General features: G+C 38.5%; 1 protein-coding gene across 1 annotated transcript; it reads left to right on the top strand.

The window, feature by feature from the left end:
* Window positions 1-7,843: 7,843 nt before the first annotated feature.
* Zwilch (zwilch kinetochore protein) lies at window positions 7,844-23,013 on the top strand. The gene is made up of 15 exons (XM_076192464.1): window positions 7,844-8,020; window positions 10,965-11,112; window positions 11,275-11,377; window positions 11,782-11,926; window positions 12,416-12,512; window positions 12,827-12,973; window positions 13,339-13,482; window positions 14,966-15,146; window positions 15,539-15,661; window positions 15,770-15,873; window positions 17,190-17,325; window positions 18,113-18,282; window positions 18,651-18,742; window positions 20,701-20,813; window positions 21,185-23,013. The coding sequence occupies exons 1-15, from the start codon at window positions 7,950-7,952 to the stop codon at window positions 21,268-21,270; spliced, it is 1,860 nt and encodes a 619-aa protein (XP_076048579.1). The 5' UTR covers window positions 7,844-7,949; the 3' UTR covers window positions 21,271-23,013.
* The last annotated feature ends 1,416 nt before the right edge of the window (window positions 23,014-24,429 follow it).

The raw sequence follows: 24,429 nt of genomic DNA, 5'->3' as shown, positions 1-24,429 counted from the left end.
TATCATCTGAGAAGGAAGGTTTGCAGAATATGTGGTAAGTACACTCAGTCGAGCTTAAACAGTCATGTTCAAGGTCAGTTATAGTTTCCTAGAGTAGATTCCACAAAAAAATCACATCCACAGGAAGCATCAGTTACAATTTGGGACAACATTGTGCAAGTTTGGGATCCACTTCCAATTGATAAAGTTGTGAGAGGCACAACTAGTTGTGCTAATTTGTACATAAAAATAGGTAGGGATTGTACTGTTAATGTATTTACTGTAACAAAGGAGTGGGGTAGGCCCCATGTTCACTGGGAACACGGCCTACACCACTCTGGGGTGTAATTTGGATACTTCATTGTGCCAAGCATTGCACTAAATGTGAAATACCTTGGGTCAACTGTTCAGATTATCTAATGTGTAACAAATAGCCTCATACTTTATTAGCTATAAAGGACCACCAGACTAAGTTTTTTTTTTATGGAATGTGCACCCAATATCACCATCTTTCAAAACAACTTGGTACTCAATACACAACCAACCGATCATATTTAACCCCCCTCTACTGTTCATAAGATGGCACTTTGACCACCACAAGACGTTGAGCAGACGTAGGATGTGCACTATTGTCAACCTTTCAAAAATTATAATTGTTTTAGTACCTTTTCAAAATCTCAATTAACTTTTCAGCTTACTTCAGGGCAAATAAAACAGAAGATATGATCACACTTTTATTTTAAGTGTCATAAGTCCTAATGTGAAGCGCTCCAATCTGGAAAGAAAACCAAATATAAGCAACAAGCTATTCTAATCAACTCTTAGAAAGATAAACCAAATATAAGCAACAATTATATCATTACAACAAAGTACAGCAATACATACCAAATGATTGGGGTGGAAAATATCTACTTTGACCTCGCACGCATCTTCCTGCGCTTTCTCTTCAGTCTGCGCATACGCTTCTTCCTCCACTGAAATGAACAGCCAGTTTAATTTTGGCAAACAAGCTAACATCCAGATTCATTGCTTAAAAATTACTCGACACTGCATGTCATATTCATCAACTGAACACCTGGGACCTTATGAAAAAACAATATATGATGCCCACAGCAATATTTTGGGATCAACTACCCATTAGTGGCCATTTTCAAAATGGCCGCCAGCATAACTCGAAAAATCACTTTCGCTTATAACTTTCCTTCTATGACAGAGACATGGTTTTGGTGTCTTTACCTATGTTTTCGAGTACCAGCAATCTAATAATGCATCTTAGAACACTATCACGTTTACCTTATTGCTAAATTTGAAAACTATTTTGGGCCTAATCAGGCCACATTTTTAGTAATCCTGTAGTACAAATGCAAAGTGCAAGATTTTATTCAGCATGGTTTAGAAATCACAATTTCTTATGGTTTTACAGTAAACTGTCTATCCTGAACGAACACGGCATCCAAGAAGCGCAAGAGGGATGAGTGTGGCAGGTGCTTCTTCCAAAACTGAACATTGCATTATACATTAGAGACAGTTCATCAGGACCATTGACAACACTGACAGAAGAGACTATCAAAGCTAAAGGAAATCCAAAAGCAGACGTAGATTCTCCTTATCGGATGTCATATGTCTTTACAAAGTCCAGATACAGTTGAGGAAAACCACGGATATCATCGACAATGTTACAAACGGTTCACATATAATCTAGAAACTTTCATCCTCATTGACATCATCATTAACAGAAACTGATGCTTGTCGTCCACGTCCACCAAGATGCCCTTCTGATGGAAGTGAAAAAATTCTATTTTAACCCAGACTGCATTTTCTGCCACAAGACCGGCAAAAAAAAGTTAAACATGGAGGCAGCTGGACAACTGAACCAACATCACGATTTGAATATGATGGAGGTGCAACTGTTCTCAAAGTTGCAGAGGAACGAAAAGATTTTGAGATGCTGCGAAGGATCAAGGGTTATGACCTTTATGCCTGCGAGGCTCAATACCACAGGAGTTGCAGAGCTAAGTACACAAGAGACCTGTCGTCGTGGCACAGCAGTGACCCTGAAGCTCTGTCTCAGCAGGCCACGATGGAGGAAGCACACCGCAATGCATTTGCCAGTACTTGTGCCTTTGTTGAAGAAAATGTTATCCACAATAACACTTGTCGAGCTAGATTTCTTGAAGGATATTTATGTCCAAGAATTAGCTCAAACCCAGTTTGAAAACCCTCAGTACAGATCTGAGAAACTAAAAGCAAAACTTGTTGTGCATTATGGGGACAATCTATCATTTGAGCCAATCCAATCCCAATCTGGCCAGTTTGGTTTTTACCTTGTTTTCAACACTGACATTAAAGTAGGAGAGGCTGTGAAGCAGGCGTATATCCATGGTACATCTGACAAAAAGATGTGGCCTTGAATTTGAGGTACGATATTCAAGGAAATGGAACGTAACCAGCGTGGGTCAAGTGAGAAGCTGATCATTAACCACTTCACTACGGGACTTAAATTTCGAGGGCAGCAGCCAATGTCAGCCGTACGACGTGTCTTAATAATACTCGCATCATAAAATAGTCACCGCTTATATCGATCGTTCTCTTTCACCCGCGAATTTTGAAAACCACAGAGAATGGGATTCAGGGCACATTTGGGAGAATGTAAAAACACTGGGGCGACTACAATTAATATAATCAAGACGCCGATATGGCAGCGTCGCGACTCCACTTGCTCCTCATGACGCCTATGTGTGCGGCACCGTATGGAAGGGGTTAAAGGGCCAATGACCAAAAAACCACAAAACTGGAAAACATTCCTGATGAATGATGACAACAGGTCGCAACTGGCTGATATTATCCATCGTGTATGGAGTTCAGATATTTCTGCACCAAAACTCGTAAACAGAGAAGTGATGACAGTAGCTCAGGGTCACTGCTTCCTGCTGGAGACTGAAGGTCAAGCCATGAAGGAAACGGAAATTCTGGACTTGGTCTCTGATCAAGAAGAAACTGACAAGAATAGTCCTGTACTGTGCCCATGCCCAGGAGCATGGTTGTTAACATTCGGGTACGAAGTCCCGACAGTGATGTCTTTTTCGTGCTACTTCATCATGCTGGAAAGTTTGACGTCAACATCGTTTGACACAGGCACTGGGAATAAAAAGTCTTGTAAACATAACTCAGATGGCACATGGATATGGTCAACAGTTTTGCACTGCACTGTTGGGTCTCCATGCATTCACCCATTGTGATACAAGTGCATTCAAGGTAATTGGAAAAAAGCGACCAATCAAACTTCTCTTGAAGTCACCTCGATTCGTAGATGCACTTTCTCAGTTAGGAGACATGTGGGATCCTCCTGAGAGTTTAGTGGATGACTTGGAGGTATTTACCCGTGTCATGTATGACAGAACCCACCACAAGAGTTGATGAAGGTCCTATACCGTTTAGGGAGGGGGGGGGTGCACGGTGGACCCTCCTGGCCCATGGACTATGACAATGAAGGAAACTACAAGAGACCACAAGGCATCCACTAGGTGTTCCATGCCCATTCTGTCACCCATAAATTGTCAAAATTCCTTAACCAACCAAGTTTCAGAATTCACATGATTACCAAGTAAATTCCATTAACCGACCACCCTCTTAAACCAGTTCTTGACCATTTCCTTCTTAAATCAAAATACAGTATGTCCAATTTCAATCCACTACCGTAAGTCCTGCCCTGTTGTCTTAACATAGTTGAAACCTTTGATCCCCTTGAATACCTATAAACCCCACACTGGTATTTCCAGATCAAGTTTAAGGTGCCCAAACCATAAAGTAAATTTCTGAGCCCATGCACAATTTTGGTCATTCTCCTCGGTACCAATTCTAGTGAATCTATGTCCATTCTAAAGGTTGGAGACCAAAACTGTACATCAGTCAAGGATGGGTCTAACACTAGTCTGATAACTACATCTGCACTTCTATTTGTAACCATCCTAACAATGAAACCTCTGTTAGCTTCAGTCCTAGTGCTAATGCATAGTTTCTTGGATTTAAGATCAATACTGAAGGACCAGTCTCTCAGTTCTCTAAAAATGCATTATCTAAGCTACATCTGCTTCCAGGGTCGTGTAGCCCTACATTTAACATTGCACTTATAAGGTCATAAGGGTAATCTCTAACCTCCAAACCTATCAAAAATATTGCATTTAAAGGAGTCCTGCAAATATCCAATCCTCAGCATTCACCTTTACTAGCGCCAATGACAATACTTGTTTAACATTAACTTATCTACCAAACGTTTTTCCCCTCCTGACTAGGGAGGTACGCTAATCACATGGAAAAATGGCCTATTGTTTTTAGAAGTGCACACCTAAACGTACTACAACTGATTTCCAAATGAATGGAGTTATGTCGGTTCAAGATGTCATGTTTATGATGGATGCATAGGTCGAAGAAATGAAAGAAAATTAGTCTATTTTAAGATCATCTGGGTCATTGTCATCACAGATGCCGATTACTATTGTAACTCAAACTGCAGAACCCTATGTTCTCTCATGGTAGCCCTATTCTGTAACAATGCTAACACCTGGTGCACAACTTGAAAGCCATCGCCTAACCAACAGTGACTGGACTGGACAGACGACATCTCTTATCCTATGCAGGCAGCTTCATTCGGTAGTATATTTACTCTTACAGTTTTTTAGTTATTTCCGACAAAAGACGCATTACACAGTTTTAGTACATTTTACAAATTCTAATGCTATATTGCATAGGTACTTCTAAAAACTAAAAAAAATGCCCACTCCCAACCTTTCTTCCCTCTCCTCTTGGACTTAGCTCCTCGTATATGGCAGGTCACCAGTGTATCCTACCCACTGCCCTGGGTCATGTGCAGGGAAGATGGCACATCAATAGCTACGCCTATTTGCTTAGTTAGCAACCTTCCTCTCCATCCCCTCCCTTACATCAATCATTCTACTGGCCCTACCTCCTGCCTTTCACTTCTTTGATCAGACAATCCCTCATGAACCCTCTACCTTGGCCTTCCTAATAACTTACTATAGCTAATAACCTCTTACAATCTCACCCCTTTTGAAAGGAACACTTTAAATACAATAGACAACGCAATTTCACAATAATGAAATGTAACCAAACTTTCAATGTGAAATCGATTATCCAGGTATTATTATTGTTTATCATTAATGTCAATTTATTATCATTTACCAGTTTATCTACCTATACCTATGCATTTATTCACGTTTTATTTATTTACTTAGTTTTTAAATTCAATTTATAGTTTCACCCAGCCACAGAATTTCATGTGGTTTGTGTGTTTCTGGTGAGAAATGTTGCAATATGAACGATGGTGTACATCATTTCTGACACTAATGCATACTTTTGAAGTAATTAAGTATTGAAGTTACGCACTTATGGGTTCATCTACCGAACCATGTGGGGGCACGTGTGGGAAATCAGGGTTTTTTGGTGGGGAAGACAAATGGAGTAATATGCATTGCAGAACAGGTACAAAATGAAGACTAATGAAACACAAACCTTGCGCTTGGCAGGAATCCGGCCCTAAAATATGAATTTTAATATATTTAAAAGTTTTTTTTTTCATTTTATATCTGTTTTGCAACACGCATTACTCCACCCAAAAACCCCGATTTCACCCCCCCGATTATTCGGGAGATGTAGGCATAAGTGCATATCTTCAATATTTAATTATTGAAAAGTATGCATTTGCGATGGAAATTATGTACAGTCGTTCATATCACAACATATCAAACACACAAGCCACATATCAGATTCTATGGTTAGGTGAAACTATGAATTGACCATTTTGTTAATTTATCAATTTCATTCGTATCCGACCTAAATATGGACCAAAAGGTCTCCTGTCAGCATGCTCAGCCTTGTAATCCTTTGTATACACAGGAAAAGTTGTGGTGGGGAATCTGCCATATTGTGAAACTCCATATATTTAGCAAATACTAGAGCGGCATAAGGACAAACTTGCACTGACGGTAAGCTAAAACTATATTACCATTACATACAGATCTTTCAATTGCACAAGTGTTTGATACTGGAATAGGAACCTTCCATTGACAGTAATGCCGATATACACTTGTCAAAGTCAGGCAGAATTATGTTGGGAACCGCACAATAGTGGACATAACTTTTCAGCATCTTTATTACCGTTTAGGCTAAAGTCAAGCGAAGGACCTATTCCAGTACTACAAAAACCTTGCCATTTGAAAGTCTTCAGCTATGGAAGCATAACTGAAGATAAGGTTTGGGATTATTGAACTATGGAAACTCCATGTGAACCAGTGTGTGGATCTGTAATTTCCCATTTTTTTTTTTTTATTCATTAATTTAGCAATTTACCCACAACTTTTTGCTGTAACCATGCCAAATGAAGCAGGCAAGCAAGCAAACAAACAAATACAAGGACAACAGTTCTAGTCTGGCTTCACATATAAGGATAATAAGCCTAGCTAGCATAACTACCAAGACCCAATACGAGGTTAATGTTAAATAGGCCTAAATGTAATGAGGCATTAAAGCAACTTCCGTCTAACAAGCACCCTGACTTCCCTGTAATATGTCAAAAATTCAGTTAGCCCCAACAAAGCATGAAATCCATGTGGTGTTGAGAAACCTTTCAACTTTACACCATTTGCAAATTAAACCGCACAAATTTGTGGACGCGAGCTTAGCAAGTCTTCTTGAACACAAACCGATAACAAAACGAATCGCTTATAAAAAAAAAATATATCAAAATTGAAAACATGGTCTACATTACAATGTTATTTCAACAAAACAAGATAAAATCCTTCTTACCTTAGCACGCATCTTGCAGGAGTGATCTGAAAGGTTTAAAGTAATATCAATATACAATTTCAAGAGAACTACGGCTGGATTGTCAAGATTTTCTCCGATATTTACAGCACCAACAAACTCACATCCTTACCCCCTGAGTTCGGTGCGAATGAGGAACAATAAACAATTTGTCAGTGACTTCATAAGATCGGTTCATGGTTCTACCATAAAATGAAAGGCATAAAAATACTCAAATTATAAATATAGTTAGTTTGAAAACCATATATTTGGTTTTAGATATTTTATATAGTAATTACTAATTTTATTTACATCATAGTCATCATAAGCATCGCAGTTTGGTATGCACCATTTCCACATGTACATTTTAACCAATTTTACAAGCACAACTCTATTGATTCTTAAACTCTACTGAAAAAATATAATATACACAATCCTTTAATCAATTCTACATCAGATGTGTACGATCTAGCATATTAGTCAACACTACACGCACATCAGAGGGTAATTTAAACCTACGATATCCCCATATCTCCATTTAAACCATACGATATCCCTAAGTTTCTGCCTTTAGTCAACGGTAGATATGGAACAAAAATTAGCTTATACATCCTCTTTAAAATCTAAATGTTGTTATATTGTAATATTGAAATTAGACGCAAGTATAAAAGAGCTATAAACAATTTCCACGCTCAATTAGAATTAGGACTTCAAAGAACAATACTGGAAGCAAGTAGTCACTAATGCATGAATATCCAACGTTTTTAAACCTAATAAATTATATTATATTTCCTGATAAGTTGCAAACTTTTCAACTGGTTTCCAGCTTTGAGGATAACATGCGAATATATATTAGAAGCTGGAATGAGTATGGTAGTCAGAAAGAAAAAAAATATATATATACAGGTGTAGCTCCTTTCCATATATCACGATTAAGTAAAAACAAATTCTGCTGGTAAGTGTATAGGGAAAATATAACGATATTCTCGTCCTATGCTATTGTAAATTGCTAGCTCCCGAAATAAGCACAATTCTGACCAAGTATTTACAAACTAGTTAGGGCGGGAAACTTGTACAGAAAGTAAACAATTGACACTTTCTGCTAGGGAAGTTTAAATTGCTTTGTGTTTTGTACGTCTCAAATCGTAATCATGGAATCAAATAAAATTGGCAGTGGAACAGAAAATACACCTACAGAAAACATAGCAAAAGAATTGAAAAGGTGTGTTGCTTACATTAATCAAATTATCAATGGAAGAGCATTGGCATTGCCATTGGGCTTGGCAAACTTAAAAAATTGCAGGCAGGAAACATTATCTAATTTACCTTCCCTGCAAGGTTCACTGAGAAGTGGGGTGCACTCCTTGTGGATTTGGTGAATATAATAATTAAACCACTGTTACTGTACTGAGGAGTGCATATCATTGATTACTCTGCAATGATAACTGGCACACAATTGTCATACTTACTTACTTACTTAGTTTACTTAGTGAAGTTCTGAGGTCGATCCTCACAGCCGTAGTGGACTACCGCTGCTGCCAGTCCTGTTGTCCTTCCTTGCGAGGGTCAGTTGGTCTGGTAGTGTGTTTTGAGAGAACCTACTTATGGCAGTGTAGCCTGGCACTGGAGGCTCGTCTGGCACCTTCCGCAGGAACCTGTCCAGTGCATGTTTGAAGCTGTCCACCGAGCATTTAGTTTTCTCTCTCACCTCCTTTGGGAGGGCGTTGAAGATTTTTGGACCCTCATGGCCTAGGCTGGTTGCCAGTAGGGTCTTAATCCTCACCGGGGCTCTTGATGGGAGAGTTTGTCTCTCACATTTACGCCCATGCCTTATACTGTGGTATGGCTTGATTGTAGAGGGCGTGGGGTCTGGAACAAGTCCCTCAAGGATTTTCCATGTGTAAATGGCCCTGTATCTTTCTCTCCTCCTCTGTTGAGAGTATAGGCCTAGTGCTCCCAGGCGATCCCAATAGTTGAGATCTTGCATCCCTTTGATGCACCTGGTGTAGTTCCGTTGGACAGCTTCAAGCATCTGGATGTCTCCGCGTTTGTGTGGTGACCAGAGTTGGCTACAATAGTCCATTATCGGTTGGATAAGCGACTTCCAGAGGGTAAGCATCACTTGAACCTCTCTTGAGGAGAAGGTCCTTAGGACCCAGCTGGCCATCCCTCTTGCTCTATTTACTGAGTGCATGATGTGGTGTTGGAAAGTGGCATCATCACTTAAGTGAATGCCCAGGCTTTTCAATTATTATGATAATAATTATCAGATGACAATTGTGTGCCAGTTATTATTATCATAATAATAATTTATGATAATTGGAATGTTTACTTGAGTTTGGTTACCTTTTGCAATGGGGTTTGCACATCTGCTTCCAACTCGTTCTTGGTTTTATTCAAATGAAAGTGTTGCCATTGTCATGTAGTTTTCAGAGGCTTTCATTTAATTTTAGGCTGGACCATAGCAGTCTAGGACTAAGCTACGAGTAAGATACTAGGTTACTTTAATAAGTTTATTTGGCAAAGAGTCCATATACATGAAGTCCAGATCATAATGACAAGAACACATAGTTCGATATAACAATTACAATTGCCGAGGATAACACAAAAAAGCATGTAAGCTCATTTCCATTGTGGTCCTCATTAGACTGATTTTCTACACTAAGTTACACAGACAAAATATGTAGGGGTTAAGGGGACCAATCAGTACACAAATGACAAATAAACATTATTATAGCTTTGTTAATACTTCTAAAATGTTTGTAACATGTAGGATATTGAGACCAAAGCACCCTCACAATAAGGAACATTGCATTATGCATCAGGAACAACAAGATATTACTAAATGGTACCAAAACAGTATGAGTATTAGACTGATTTTCTACACTAAGTTACACAGACAACATACGTAGGAGTTAAGGGGACCAGAGACAGTCATGAGTAATATCAATCAGTACACATATGACATATAAACATTATTATAGCTTTGCTAATACCACTAAAATGTACGTAATACGTAGGATATTGAGACCATATATTTGGTGCAATTCATATTATGTGGCCATTCCAAAGGTGATACTTATAGAATGTAATATTTTAGTAGCTTAAATTAGCATCAAAATGTGTGGAAAGCAGAAGTGAGTAGAGGGAACTTGAAGGGAAGACCAAGAATAAGGTGAATGGAAAGGGCGAAGGGGTCTTTGAATGCAAGAGGGATGTCTCTTGAGTGAGTATGAGAGTTTCGAAGACAGAAATGAATGGAGAGTGGTTGTAAATGGATGAAGAACTTATATGGTTTGATGTATATATATATATTCATGTATTTTGAGTGAGTGATAGTAGGGTCACCATGTAATGAAAGGGAGGAGGTAAACCAGCTTTGGAGGTGTGTCTTGCTGTGTTGCTTCTGACCTGAACAGTCTGGTGGGGGTCAGGTATGTTTACTTTCATTAATTTACTTATGTTTAGGAACCTGTAGAGGATCACTTTCAGGCAGCATAATGTATGGGCACTGACTTAAAGAATTAAGGGTTAGGGACAAGATCTGGACAAGGAATGGTGTTAGGATAAAGGTTAATGGTAGGATCATGATTGAGGTGGGGAGGTAGTGATGGGTGATCCTATTTCTGAAACTATCAAGAGGGGACTGTTGACTATGTGAGATGGGAGATGATTCTACTCCTGAATGCTACAGGGGAAGAATGAGCACGTAAATATGTTGGTGGATAACATCCCAGATGAGCCTCCAATCCCGCACAGCCCAACCTCGTGAGGAGTGGCAATGAATTTAATTGCAGACCAGCTCCAATATGTGAGGCTTGGGCAGAGACATGGGAGTGGTGTGTCCCCAGACTAGCCGCCATGGTGTTAACACCAAAACCTACCTACAAGACCTACAAGCTTTTTTGGTATGTGTGGTACATTAAACCCTCTATATAATGGATAATATGGGGACATGGGTCTGTTGTTATATCTAAAGATCTGTTATAATTGAGGATCCCTTGCTATAACGGATAAAAATCCGTTATAGTAAGGGTTTGTCCGGTCAGATTTTTTGTCCATTATATCTGATATCCGGTATATCGAAATCCATTATATTGAGGGTTTACTGTATTTTAGGTTGACTGCCTTTAGTTATAATGAATAAAAGAAATCAATTTTTGCAGGCTGTCAAGCAGTGCTCCTGGCAGCAGCTGTGTCATCTCATATGAAGGTGAAAAGTTTTGGGTCCAGAATGAGGTTTGTCCTGAGTATATGAAAACGGGTAACAACAAAGATGGACCTGTTCTACTTATACAAAAGTTTTCTCCTCATGTAAGCATTTTATGTAATTGTCTATTTTGATTATGTAAGAAGATAGTAGCCATATAATTCTAACTCAGCACAGAGAAATGATACCTCATTCTTATAAGAAATTCAAATTTTCCATTGAAGTTAGTATTCAAATGAACTTCATTGTTAAATTGTTTTAAACAGCTTATGGCTCAGGAAAATATAGACAGAATTAAAACTGATACCCCAGGAGAGAATACTTTTTCGTCAACACCATCAGTGATGAAAATTAAGAAGGATTCAGATGGTAAATATGTTAACCATAATTTTTTTTATTCAGATCTTAGGGGTTAAATTACTTTGTACATACATATATACATATACCAAAGGCTTTTTCCCCCTTACAACCATTCTCCATTCACCCCTATCTTCTGTCCTTTAAGTCCTGTATAATAATTGCTGCCTAGTTTTGTTCCTTGTCCTTTCCCACTTTCTTTCCCCTCATCCCATTCCCATTTCTTATCATCCCATCTTCCCTCTTCTTTTTCATTCTGGTTATGCCCTCTCCCTCTCTTTGTTATCCAACTCCTTCCATTTTCACTTGTATGTCCTTTCCCCCAAATAGTGAAATATATAATTTTTGGTCACATGTCACCAGGTTAAGCAATTTCACAAACTATTTACATTTTTTCATCCTCTTCACCAATACAGATTTGGATGTGACAGGAACCCCACTAAAGTGTCCTTTTGCCTTTGATGTAAGGGAATTTGATATGAGTCCCTTCACCATTGCTCTACCATGTAGTAAAAAGAAACGAAAAAACAACTATATTCCATATGGCCCTGATGCTGCAAGGTGAGTGAAAATGTGGAATTGTCCAGTGTGATAACCTGGTCCTGCTACTTGCCTGAAATCTTTCCTTTACCACCTCTGTGACTCCACCTCTGGCACAATACATTATAAAATATAAAGTCTCGGCTGCATTACTTATTTTCTCACTCTGAATATTATTAACCGCAGAAAATGTGATTAAGCCAGTTCACAGAATACGGCGGTCACTCAGCACCTCATGACACATATGTTGGCATCATATGGAAGAGGTTAACCATCTCCCCCACCCATTACCCTCACCATTACCTTCTGCACCACCCTATCAATGTATGCATTGAACAGCCATGGCAACATGACATATCCCTGATGCAGTCCCACCTTTATCTCAAACCACTCACTTTCTCCATTTCCTACCCTAGCATAGACTATACTACTCTTGTAAAAACACTTGACTGCCCTTAACACTTTTCCTCCAGTCTTCCCAAGGGTAATATGAAAACTTTTGTCTTACAGGAAGATAATGTCATATGTTTATCAAGAACTCAAGAAAGCTAGTGATGACACTGACTGTTTGCCTGTGTGGATTGCTTGTGATGGATCTGACAGACAGGTGATGAGTTTCTATGACAATAGTGGAAGTTAATTTTTATGTTGGATATAATACATTGTAGAATCAGTGGTATATAGCTTATTGGTGTAATTTTGGTGAATTTCATTATCAGATTTATTTATTCATTTATTTTCTGTTATCATTATAATTATTTTATTATTATTATTATTTTCTATTATTGTTATTTTATTTACCTTATATATTTATTTATTTTATTTATTTATTGATTTATTGATTTTTTTTTTTTTTTTTTTTTTTTTTTTTTTTTTTTTATTTTTTTTTTTTTTTTTTTTTTTTTTTTTTTTTTTCTCCAGAAAACTTTATTCATTGGCACAAGGTATAAGAAGCTGGATGCTACCCACAGCATTGTTCAGTCATCAGGTCCTCACAAGGGCAAGGATGAATTACCACTTTTGAATGACTTAAAGATGCAACTAACATTTGGAAGCAAAACCAAGAGGGTAATGATGCTTTTGTGGTTGTCATTCATGTGCTTGGCCAGAGTGCAAAAATATGTGCAGTTCCAATGGTAGAATCAAACAAACTCAGACACAATTGTGTAAAACACACACACTCACACTCTGCCTTGGTCAGAAGCAATACAGCAAAACAGCAACACCACAGCTGGGCAGATACCTGAAGCTGGTTTCCCCCCAGCTGTTTCATTTACACATTGATCCTACCTCCTCATCCCCCAATTACAGTAGGCACATACTCTCTGTGATTTCTAAGTGGATTTTTTTTCCACTTAATGGTATTTGTCTGTTATCTGACCTTTTATCAATTATGTATCAGTGTAAGGATTAAACTTGTGATTACTTGACAGGTCTGCAGTGTTGCCACAGCTGAGTACACAAAGCCAGTCAATGCAGAGGAAATGAGTAGTTCTAGTTCTGTGACCATTTCATGCTCATGGAAAGAACCATTGTGCCTTCTTTCACTGCCAACACTGGGTTCATCTGTTACTATTGTAAGTCTACCTATATATATATATATATATATATATATATATATATATATATATACCAAGGACTTTTTCCCCCTTACCAGGGAGGTAGCCAAAGTCAAAAGGCATATATCCATCCCCATCAATTCCAATCCCATCCACCACACTTTCCTCCCTCTCATCTTAGCTCCTCATGGATGATGGGTCATCCCTGTATCCACCCCATTGCTCTGGGTCAGAAACAATGCAGCAAGACATAGCATATCCACAGCAAGGCCAATTCACTTAATCAGTGACCCCCCCATCTCTGTCCCCTCAATTAACCTAGTTAGGCTACCCCCCATGTAAGGGAGGAAAAACCTTTGGTATATGTATGTATTTACCTTGTTGTATTATACGGGAAGGGAGCTATGCTTGTGGTGACCTGTCTTGTATCTTTCAGCATCAAGTTTTTCTTAAAATCTTGAATAGTGTTTGCACGCACTGTTTCTTTATCTAAGTTATTCCCGGTATCCATTATTCTGTATGGGAAGGTATTTTTTTTTCATATCTCTTCTATAGTTATCCTTTTTGAGTTTCTTTTCGTGTCCTCTTGTTTTTCCATTGTCCCAGTTTAGTAAATCATTCCTATCTAGGATTTCTATTCCTTTCATGATTATAGATAGTCATGCAGAAAAATATATGATGGGGAGAAATCCATTTGGGCTGCGTTGGAGGATAGGAGTGGAATTATGCCCTTTGACTTTGGCTACCTCCCTGGTATAAGGGGGAGAAAGCCCTTGGTATATGTATGTATGTAAGTAAATTTGTTTAATACCCTATCCAACAGCTCTATACACATTTCTTCTCTGCTTCACCTCCATATTTGTTACTCCATTCATTCTTGTAACACTTATGTAACTAAAATTTTTCATCTCATACATACATACATATACCAAGGATTTTTCCCCCTTACTAGGGAGGTAGCCAAAAAGGAAAAGGCATAAAATCATTCCCACCCATTCCATCCCTGAAAACACTCCACACCCCTCCACCCTCCCTCCCATCTTAGCACCTCCTAGATGACGGGTCATCCCTGCACCTTGTCCACTGCCCTGGGTCAGAAGCAGTGTCTCAAAACTATTTATTCTTCCTTCTGCTTCCCTTATGTTCTAAGTATGCTTCATAAATACTATATCTTCTCTTTGCATTCATACCCAAGTACCCATTTTTCATAACAATTTGTTACTTCCTTTGCTCCATAATTCATCTCTCCATCCACACTTCCATTCACTTCTTCATGTGACCTCAAATTGTTAAAACTCCAATACCTCCAGCCTCTTACTCTTCACATTTACAATCGTCTTGTCACTTTCATCACTTGACTTCTAGGTATTAACCCTTTGAAGTTTTGAGAGATTTCCCACAGCTGAGTAAAATCATGTCAGCAGCCAGAATAGATATAAGAGTTTAATGTAAACATGAGAGTTAGAAATATAAGTATAAGGAAACTTAATGCACTTTGCAGACAGCACATATTGTTCCTGAAGATTCCTCCAGTGTCATGCATCAAATGTATGAGGAAGTTACCTTTTTGAAAGGTTTAGTTGATGGCCTTTCAACAGGAGAAGTGGTATGGCTTATTTCCGATGATGAGAAGACTATACAGGAGCAACTTGAAGATGTCTTTGAAATGATTAGAGAGAAAGGTTAGTATGCATGTGGAAATTAATGATACATCTTAGTTTTTTGTCTGGCTCACTTATGAATCACATTCTCTCCCATTGATCAGTGATTTTAAGATATTTCTAAATGTTATAATGGTGTAATGTGTATAGTTGGTAATGTATTTTTTTCAAGTGACATACCCAAGATTGTATGATGGTAGAAGGGTTTGAAGGGGTGCCAGAAACTTGCAACTATTTCCTTTTTTGTACAAGTTAGTGACATTGAAATAGCCTTAGAACACAACACAGCAATGAGGTTTTCTCTTTTGTAGGGTGTATGGGAGTTTCTGAGGATTATGCTGTTTGTAGTGGGACTATAGTTTTCCAGTAATAGAGTGTAAAGGCAAAGTTTGGTTGATTGTATCCTGTTTCAGGATCCCAAGAAAAGGGAGATGATGGCGATGATGATGGACACTGGGACAACATTTTGAAACAAATGTTCTTCAAATGTCGGAAAACAATGGACTTCACTGATAGACTATGGATAATTATGATGAGTATGTGAACAATTTTACCTCCACAGTATATGTTATCAAAGGTGACATTTGTATATTTTTATAATATCCTGTTTTAGTTACTAATTGAATGAATTCTTTTTTGTAAAGAGTGTCACTCGTACCATGCATTGGTTGATGCTCTTACATATGTATTTGAAGCCGTTCTTAGTGGGAAGATTCGCCCACAGATACATCTACAGAGTAGAACACAGGTGAGAGTAACACACACATCCATCTCTCTCTTGTACATCAGCTCCCTTTGATTAAAAACTCAACAGACTTAAATAGATAATCCTCCATTTCTGAATTCATTGATTGTCTGCCAAAATATATCACCCATAGATACTTACCTATTTGCCTTTCACAGTTGTCTTGCAATTTAGTTATATGTTGGTCAGATGTAGTGGCATTTAATTCAGGTATTTGTTTTTGCTTCTGTATACATTGGTATCATAGTGGCCCTCTTCTGATCTTTAGACATTGTTCCTTTTATTGAATGCACTAATAAACTGTTAATTTTTTCTGACAATTCTCTGTATTCCCTAAGTATCCTCCTAACCTCTTCCATATGATGATGCCCATGTAGCCATCATGAGACATGAGTGGGTGTATGAGGATGCCAGCATTGGCATCCTGATTACATTTAATATGTAGTTATAACTGAGTCACCCCCCAAATTCTGTGAACTGGTTTGATTGCGTTTTCTGTGTTTGTTATTACTCTTGTTATTACTGTGTTTATTATACTTTTCTTGGCTCCTCCTGGATGACAGGTCATCCCTGCATCTTACCCACTGCCCTGTGTCAGAAGCAGTGTGCTGTGTCTTGCAACACTGCTTCTGACCCAAGGCAGTGGGCAAGATGCAGGGATAACTCATTATCCAGGAGGAGCCAAGAAAAGAGGGAGGGAGGAGGGTGGATAGGGGTGGAGTGTGTGGGGATAGAATAGGTGGAAGTTGTTTTTATGCCTTTGTTTTTTGGCTACCTCCCTTGTAAGGGAGAAAAACCCTTTGGTATATGTATGTATGTATTATCATTACTATGAGTGGAAGAGAACGAGCAAGTCACCTGTGATATATTTCATAATGTGAGTACAGTGAGACCTCTCATTAACAAATGTTAATTAGCTGTGTTTGCAGTGTTTTTGGTGCTGTTGTATAGTGCGTGCAATCACTATGCCACCCAAAAACCACTCCAAATCAACGGATTATTCACATCAACGGACACCGTTACCCCCCTTTTAGTTCGTTAATGAGAGGTAGTACTGTATTGAGATGCATCATCCTTCATCAGGCATCCGATGCTGCATGTGGGAATTTGACTTGTATTGAAGAGGTTAAATAATCTCGTCAGGACTAAGGGCTTTCCATATCTGAGTTTCTAGTGGCTTATATGTGTCTTTTACTCCCACATTCATATCTTTTAACACAGCATCCCTATTGTCTCCTTTTATTTCCACAACCTAAAACATTTCCAATGTCTTATATAATTTATTTTTAATTGGGGTTTAATTTGAAAATAAATTACAGGTGGGTCGTTTGATAAGGAGCTTAATGCAATGGCAAGAGAGCAGCCTGCCCGACTTGAGTGGCCTAAAGCCTTTAGAAATGCTCATTGAGATGGGAATTGAGAAAGTTAAGAGGGATTGTATCAGCATATTCCAAGGTGATCATTGGTCTTGCTTCTCAGTTTTATGATTGTAATATCTCATTATATTGAATAACTATGTGGTAGAATTTATATATAATTTTGTGTATATTTTTTAAAAATGTATACACATTTTTTCATACATGTATTATGTATTATTGTAATTGTACATACATAACAAAAGGCCTTTCCCTCCATAGAAGAGGGTGGCCAAGTCAAGGCATACACCCATCCAAAACCCTTTTGTCATCCTTGTCATCTTAGGAGGAAGGCTCATCTCTTTCCCTCACCATGCTGCTAGAGTCTAAGACATCTAGTGAGACAGCACTTTCAAAGCTGGGCCCAGCTGCAAGTGCTGGTTAACCCCCACACCTTCATTATGTGCCCCCCCCCTTCATTCTAAGATTTTGCTTAGAAGATAAGAAGGTCCATTTAGGCCAAGTCCTTTTTTTCATTCATTCGCAACCATTCTCCACCTACACTTGTTTCCTTGTTTGACATTCTCCTTACATCCCATGTCCCCTTCACTCTGCCTTTTCACTTCATTCTTGGTCTTCCACTTGAGATCCCTCCATCCATTTTTACTTTACACAGTATCGCCAACTGTTGTGTGTTTCTAGTCACTGAAATATTAAGCAACACTTAATTATATTGAGAATGCATCAACTTTTGGAGTAAGTTAAAAGAGGAAGTAATCAAATCAAAACACACAAATTAATTTGAAGTAAAGTTTGACAGACAAAAATGGTACCCCACATTTCCTGTGCATACAGTTATCTTGTCTTAACAATGATTCTCTTGTTAGACTGCAGCTTAGCAACTGGAGAACAGTTAGCTTGGTTTGTAGAAAGTGGTAGCAGTTATGCAGAAACCATGATGCGGATTGATCGACTTTCTGTTGCCCTCCACGCTGTCATGGCAATGCGATCATTCCTTGATCTAGGTCCAGAACCCCTTGTCCAATTCACAGCACAGGTAATATAATCAGTGATGTTTGTATTTTGAGTCTACTACTATTATTATTATTTTTATATATTTTTTTTTTATCTTTATCTATTTATTTATTTTTTTGAGCTAAGTTTTGGCATACAAATGTGTAACTATCATTTATGTACTGTTTTATGGGAAGAATTTTGCCCTACTTGCTTTCCTCCACCTCAACTCCTCATTTTCCTTTCCATCCATTCTTGTAACCCACACCAATTAAGTTCATTCAGTTCAGGTCAAGGAGGAATTACTATGATGGGATATTGATTAGGACACTGAGATATGTTAGAGCAGTTTTATATATGACTGGTTGCAGTTTTCTTTGTAATCTCATGATTTTTAAATCTCATTTGCAGGTACTGAATGATGTTCGTAAGAGTGAAATTGGAAATTCTTACACATTTGTGTTCCCACTACAAATATCATATGTGAGGGAGCTCCTGGACAAGTAAGTAAAGAGGCATTTCATTTAATCACATCAGCCACCACCATTGATAATAATAATGATGATGATATAATAATCACCATCATCAATCATCATTGTTCCTTCTGAGGGAGATCTGTGGGAGGACTGTTTTTTATCACATTATTTCATGTAGGTGTGAAATGGATGGAAGTTGATTAATTGCTGTAACTCAGCCACCCTTATAAGGGGGAAAGATCCTATTGGTATATGTAAGTATATGAAATGAACATGCGTGTGTGTGTGGTGTGTGATTTGTATTTAATGTCCCTATTGCAGAAAGGATTAGGGAAAATATTTCATATTTTGTTGATTCTGACACGAAAATCATCAATTACAGTAAGATATTCAGGGTTTCTTTGACTTTTTTTCTTATCATCATTATTATTTTGTCAGCCTTGTGGGCAGCAAATCCAGGCTAGAATTGCTGCCCCCCCTAAAAGTGCCACCCCTGTGGTGAGTGTTGGATTAAGAGACCTAGGTGTACCTGGCAGTTATTAAGCCACTGACACACAGATTTTGTGGTGTAAGCAGGGGCACTGTCCTGCTGGCCCACCTTGGCCCATTTGCAATTGAAAGCCTCTGGTAGATGTTCACACAGTAGCTCCAGATAATTGTTCTGATTAACTTTCTTGACAGGCACTTCTTTTGTCAAGCACTGTGTGTGTGTATATATATATATATATTTATATATATATATATATATATATATATATATATATATATATATATATATATATATTATATATATATATATATACACATATATATACGTATATATATATGTTTATATGTGTATACATACATATACCAAAGGCTTTTTTCCCCCTTACAAGGGAGGTAGCCAAAAAATCAAAGGCATAAAAAATCCACTCCCACCCATTCCATCCCCACATACTCCACTCCCATCCACCCCCTTCCCTCCCTCTTATCTTGGCTCCTCTAGGATGATGGGTCATCCCTGCATCTTGCCCACTACCCCGTGTCAGAAGCAGTGTCACAAGACACAGCACATCCACAGCAAGGCCACTTCATTAACTCGGTGACCCCCATCTCTGTCCCTTCGGGCTATGTCAAATTATTTTTCACACATACCCCCTCATCCTCCATCTCCCACCCACTCCCCCTCATACATCACATCATCCATACACAACCATTCTCCATTCACCCCTATCTTCTGTCCTCTCCTGCCCTTCCTCAACAAACATGCACCTTTTACCCCATCCATCCATCTCATTCTTGGTTGCCCCCTCAAGTTCACTCCTTCCACCTCTGCCTTCTATACTTCTTTTACTAATATTTCTTCACTCATTCTTTCCATGTGTCCAAACCACCCCAATACTCTTTCATCAAATCCTTTCTCCCAACTCCCTTTCCACCCCCCATTCTCCTCCTCACCTCCTCATTTCTCATTCTGTCCAGCCTAGTAAACCCTTTCATACTTCTCAAGCACCTCATCTCGAACACATTCAAACCCCTCTCTTCTTCCTCTCTTATGTTCCATGTTTCTGCCACATACAGTACTGTTGGCACAATCACTCCTTCATACAATCTCCTCTTAGCATCCATTCCCATGTGTCTATTTCTCATAACACTTGTGTACAGTATATAGATATACATATATTGTTTTATGGTAATAAAATAATTATCTTCTCTCTCTCTGTATCTTTCTGTTGTCTTATTTTGTTTCCATTGAGTTTCTTCTTTGTTTCAATTTTCCTTTTTTCTTTATCTTTTTCAATATTTTTCTATCTATTTTTCCTTTCTTGACTTTACCTGTAATTTTCCTTTATCCCTTCCATCTCTCTTACTCTCTCCCTACCTTCCCCCCCCCCTCTCTCCCTCTTTCTTCTTTTCTCAGTCTTCTCATCTCTTATCCTCTCTCTCTATTTACTCTTTCCTTTTCTTCTATATTATATATATATATATATTTTTTCCAATAGTTGGAGTCCAACTACGTGGGAGGTAACAATGCACCATGTTGAAAAGACTGTAAGTCATGTAAAAAAATGCAGAGTAACCGCTCAACCCGTAGTGGACTACAATAAAAATGATGGTAAGGACTTATCTATTTTTTTAAGGTAAGAGCATGATTTAGTGATACAGTGGAACTAATACACAGGGATCTCCTGCAAGGGATACCTGAAGCAGGAGATTGATGAATGCATGGGTTCATGGTTCAGAGTTGTATCACTGTATCTTGCTATTTGTGAGCTCATTCCAGATAAACATACAAGTCTTTTGCTGCATTGATGCCCAGCATAATTTTTACTTGATATACTTAGTGCCAATTCAGAAAGAGCTGTCAGTTCTTGGTTCTTTGCAGCATTAGAAGTCCTTTTTTGAAGAAATAGTAGTTGGTTTAGATTTGATTATGTACTATTCATAATGCAGTTCACATGATTGATGAATCTGTTTGTCTTGCAGATACACTTGCTGAGGAGCTCAAAGATGAGGAAGTGCATTACTTTTGTACATTGACAACACATATTAAAGATTCACTCTTTACCTAAGAAAATCCATTGAATAAAGAAAAAAGTAAATGTATTTGTATATGTATTTGAGCAAGAAGGGAATGACTGTTGAACAAGGAAAGGAGAAGGCAGGGGACAGGGGTGAGTGGAGGGTGGCTGTGTATGGATGATACTTTGACACAGCCCAAAGGGATTTCTTCCCATCTTCTCTATTTTCCACATGAGGGGATGGAAGGGGTAGGGGGTTGCTGTTTGAGTAAAACAGCCTTGCTATGGATGTGCTGTGTCTTGCTCCATTGCCTCTGGCTCAGGCAGTGGACAGGAGACAGGGATGACCCTTCATCCATGAGGAGTTGAAATGAGAGGGTAACAAGGGTGGTGGATAGGAGTGGAATGGGTGGATTTGGGCATGTCCCTTTGACTTGGATACTTCCATAATGAAGGAGAAGAAGTCCTTGGTATATAGATAGATAGACAGTGTATTTGTACCACTATAACTTTGTCTTCTTTTTGAAAGTAGGACAAAGTATTATTCATTTATTATTCATATATAGATAGACATTGTATTCGTACCACTATAACTTTGTGTTCTTTTTGAAATGATGACAAAATATTATTCATTTATGTATTAAGAAAAATCACAGGTATTCACCTTATAAATACTAACTTGGTGTTAGAAGAATTAATATGTTAGAATATATCTCAGTGCCTTTATCTGCCTAATTGTGATTATCTGAGAAATCCCCTCAGGTTGCATCCATTTGTCATCAATTCACACCCATTCTCTACTTGCACCCTTTTCCTTCCCCGCTGAACAAACCTTCCCTTTTTACCCAAAACCCCTACTCCCCATCCATCCATCTCATTCTCCATCTTCCCTTCAAGTTCACTACATTCACCTCTACCGCCCACACACTTTCTGCTAGTCTTTCTTCACTCATTCTTTCCATAAGCTCAAACCATCCCAATATTCTTTGATCAACCTTATCTATCAGCTCCCTTTCTATCCCTGCTCTGACTCATTTCCTCATTTCTCACTCTATCCTCTTAAAACAATATATGTATGTCTATATATATATATATGTATATATTGGAAGGTGTGCAAAAGAAGGCAGTTTAAGATGAATGGATAAAAGGTGATGAGATGTACAAGAGGAGAATATGGCAGCAAATTGGAAGTGAGTACTAAGGGAGAGAGACTTGAGGAAGCAATACAGCAAAACAGCGCATCCACAGCAAGGCTGATTCATTAAATTGGCAACCCCTCCTCTCTGTCCAATCATGCAAAAAAAGAGAGGACAGGGAGAAATCCCTTCAGGCTATGTCAAAATATCATTCATACACTCCCCTCCATCTCCCATCCACTCCCATCCTTTAGAGCATCATCCATACACAACCATTCTCCACTTGCACTTATCTTCTGTCTTCTCCCTTTCTCAGCAGACAACCCTCTCTTTTCCAATGCCCCTTTTACCCCATCTACTCATCGCATCACCATCATGAAGAGATGGATAGATGGGGCTAAAATGGGTATTGGGAAAGAGAGGGTTGGAAAGAATGAGTTAAGAAAGATTAGTAAAAGGGGTGTGGAAGGCAGAGGTGGAAGGAGTGAACATGAGGGGTGACCAAGGATGAGATGGATGGATGGGGTAAAAGGGGCATTGGGAAAGAGGGGAGGAAGGACAGAAGATAAGGGTGAATGGAGAATAGTTGTGTATGGATGATGCTGTGATGCATGAGGGGGAGTGGGTGTGAAAAATAAATTAATGCAGCCCAAAGAGATTTCTCCACTTTTGCATGAGGGGACAGAGAGGGGAGGTCGCTGATTTAATGAAGCAGCCTTGCTGTGGATGTGCTGTGTCTTGTGACATTGCTTCTGACCTAGGGCAGTGGGTGAGATGTAGGGATGACCCATCATCAAAGAGCCAAGATAAGAGAGAGGGAGGGGGTTGGATGGGAGTGGAGTGTGTGGGGATGGAATGGGTTGGAGTGCTTTTTATGCGTTTGTTTTTTTGGCTATCTCCCTTGTAAGTGGGGAAAGGCCTTTGGTATATGTATGAATATATCCATCTTATCCTTGGTCGTCCCCTCATGTTCACTTCCTCCACCTCTTTTACTAATATTTCTTCATTCTTTCTGTGTCCAAAACATCCCAATATTCTTTCATCAACCCTGTCTCCTAACTCCATTTCCACCCCCCACTCTCCTCCTCACCTCTTCGTTTCTCACTATCCAGCCTAGCAACTTCTACCTTACTTTTCAGGCATTTCATCTCAAACACATTAAAACTCTTCCTCTCTTATGTTCCATGTTTCTGCCCCATACAGTGCTGTTGGCACAATCACTCATTCATACAATCTCTTCACAGCACCCACTTCCAAATGTCTCTTTCTGTTTTTATTTACAACTACTGCAAATTTAATGATTCAGGAGTAATTCTTTCATATTGCCTTTGTTTTTATAAGTCTTGCAGCTTTATTTTGTATAGTTTGTAGTCTTTGATATATTATTTGGTAGCATATAAAATATCAAGTGACAGTAATATGGAAGTCATGTTAGTTTGTAATAATGCCTATTTGTGTTTTCATTTAGATCTGTTCTTGTAAGTGCAATAGTTATAAGATAATTGCCCATTCATATTGTATTAAATATCTTTTTCTTCCCAAGTTACTGCCAATCTTTATTCCCTAGTTTCTCTCTCTTTTTCTCTTCTTCTGGTATCCAGACATCACCTGTTATCTTAGACTGTTTACTTGTATGATCTTGTAACCAAGTTTATGTTAATACACATATGTCAAAGTATTTGTGTTTTATAAATTCCTTTATTTCAACACATTTCTGTAAATTCTTTGGTGGTTCATATGCTAAAATTGGAAAGATACAGAGGAAATTAGCACAGATCAAATGCAAAATTAAGCCGCATACCACATTTTTAAAGTTTACCTTCTGCCCCTCCACTGGGTATCTATTACACCTCGGCATCATCAGATATCACTACTGCATCAAGAGCTACTTTCCCAATCTCCCACACCATTGAAACATCAGCTATCAAGAATTCATTGAATTCTATTTATATAACAATGGGCTTATCACCATCGTGAGGAATGTAGCCAGACAAGACATGTCCCCCTTACCCCTCCCTCTCCCACCTATCACCCACTTCCCTTTAATTATGGCTCCTTGTGGATGAAGGATCCC

This window comes from Oratosquilla oratoria, chromosome 11, assembly GCF_046742065.1.
Source record: "Oratosquilla oratoria isolate Oo_2021 chromosome 11, ASM4674206v1, whole genome shotgun sequence".
In the NCBI taxonomy this organism is placed as follows: Eukaryota; Metazoa; Arthropoda; class Malacostraca; order Stomatopoda; family Squillidae; genus Oratosquilla; species Oratosquilla oratoria.
Note: the sequence above shows the minus strand (reverse complement) of the source record. Positions and strands in the feature narration are given on the sequence as shown.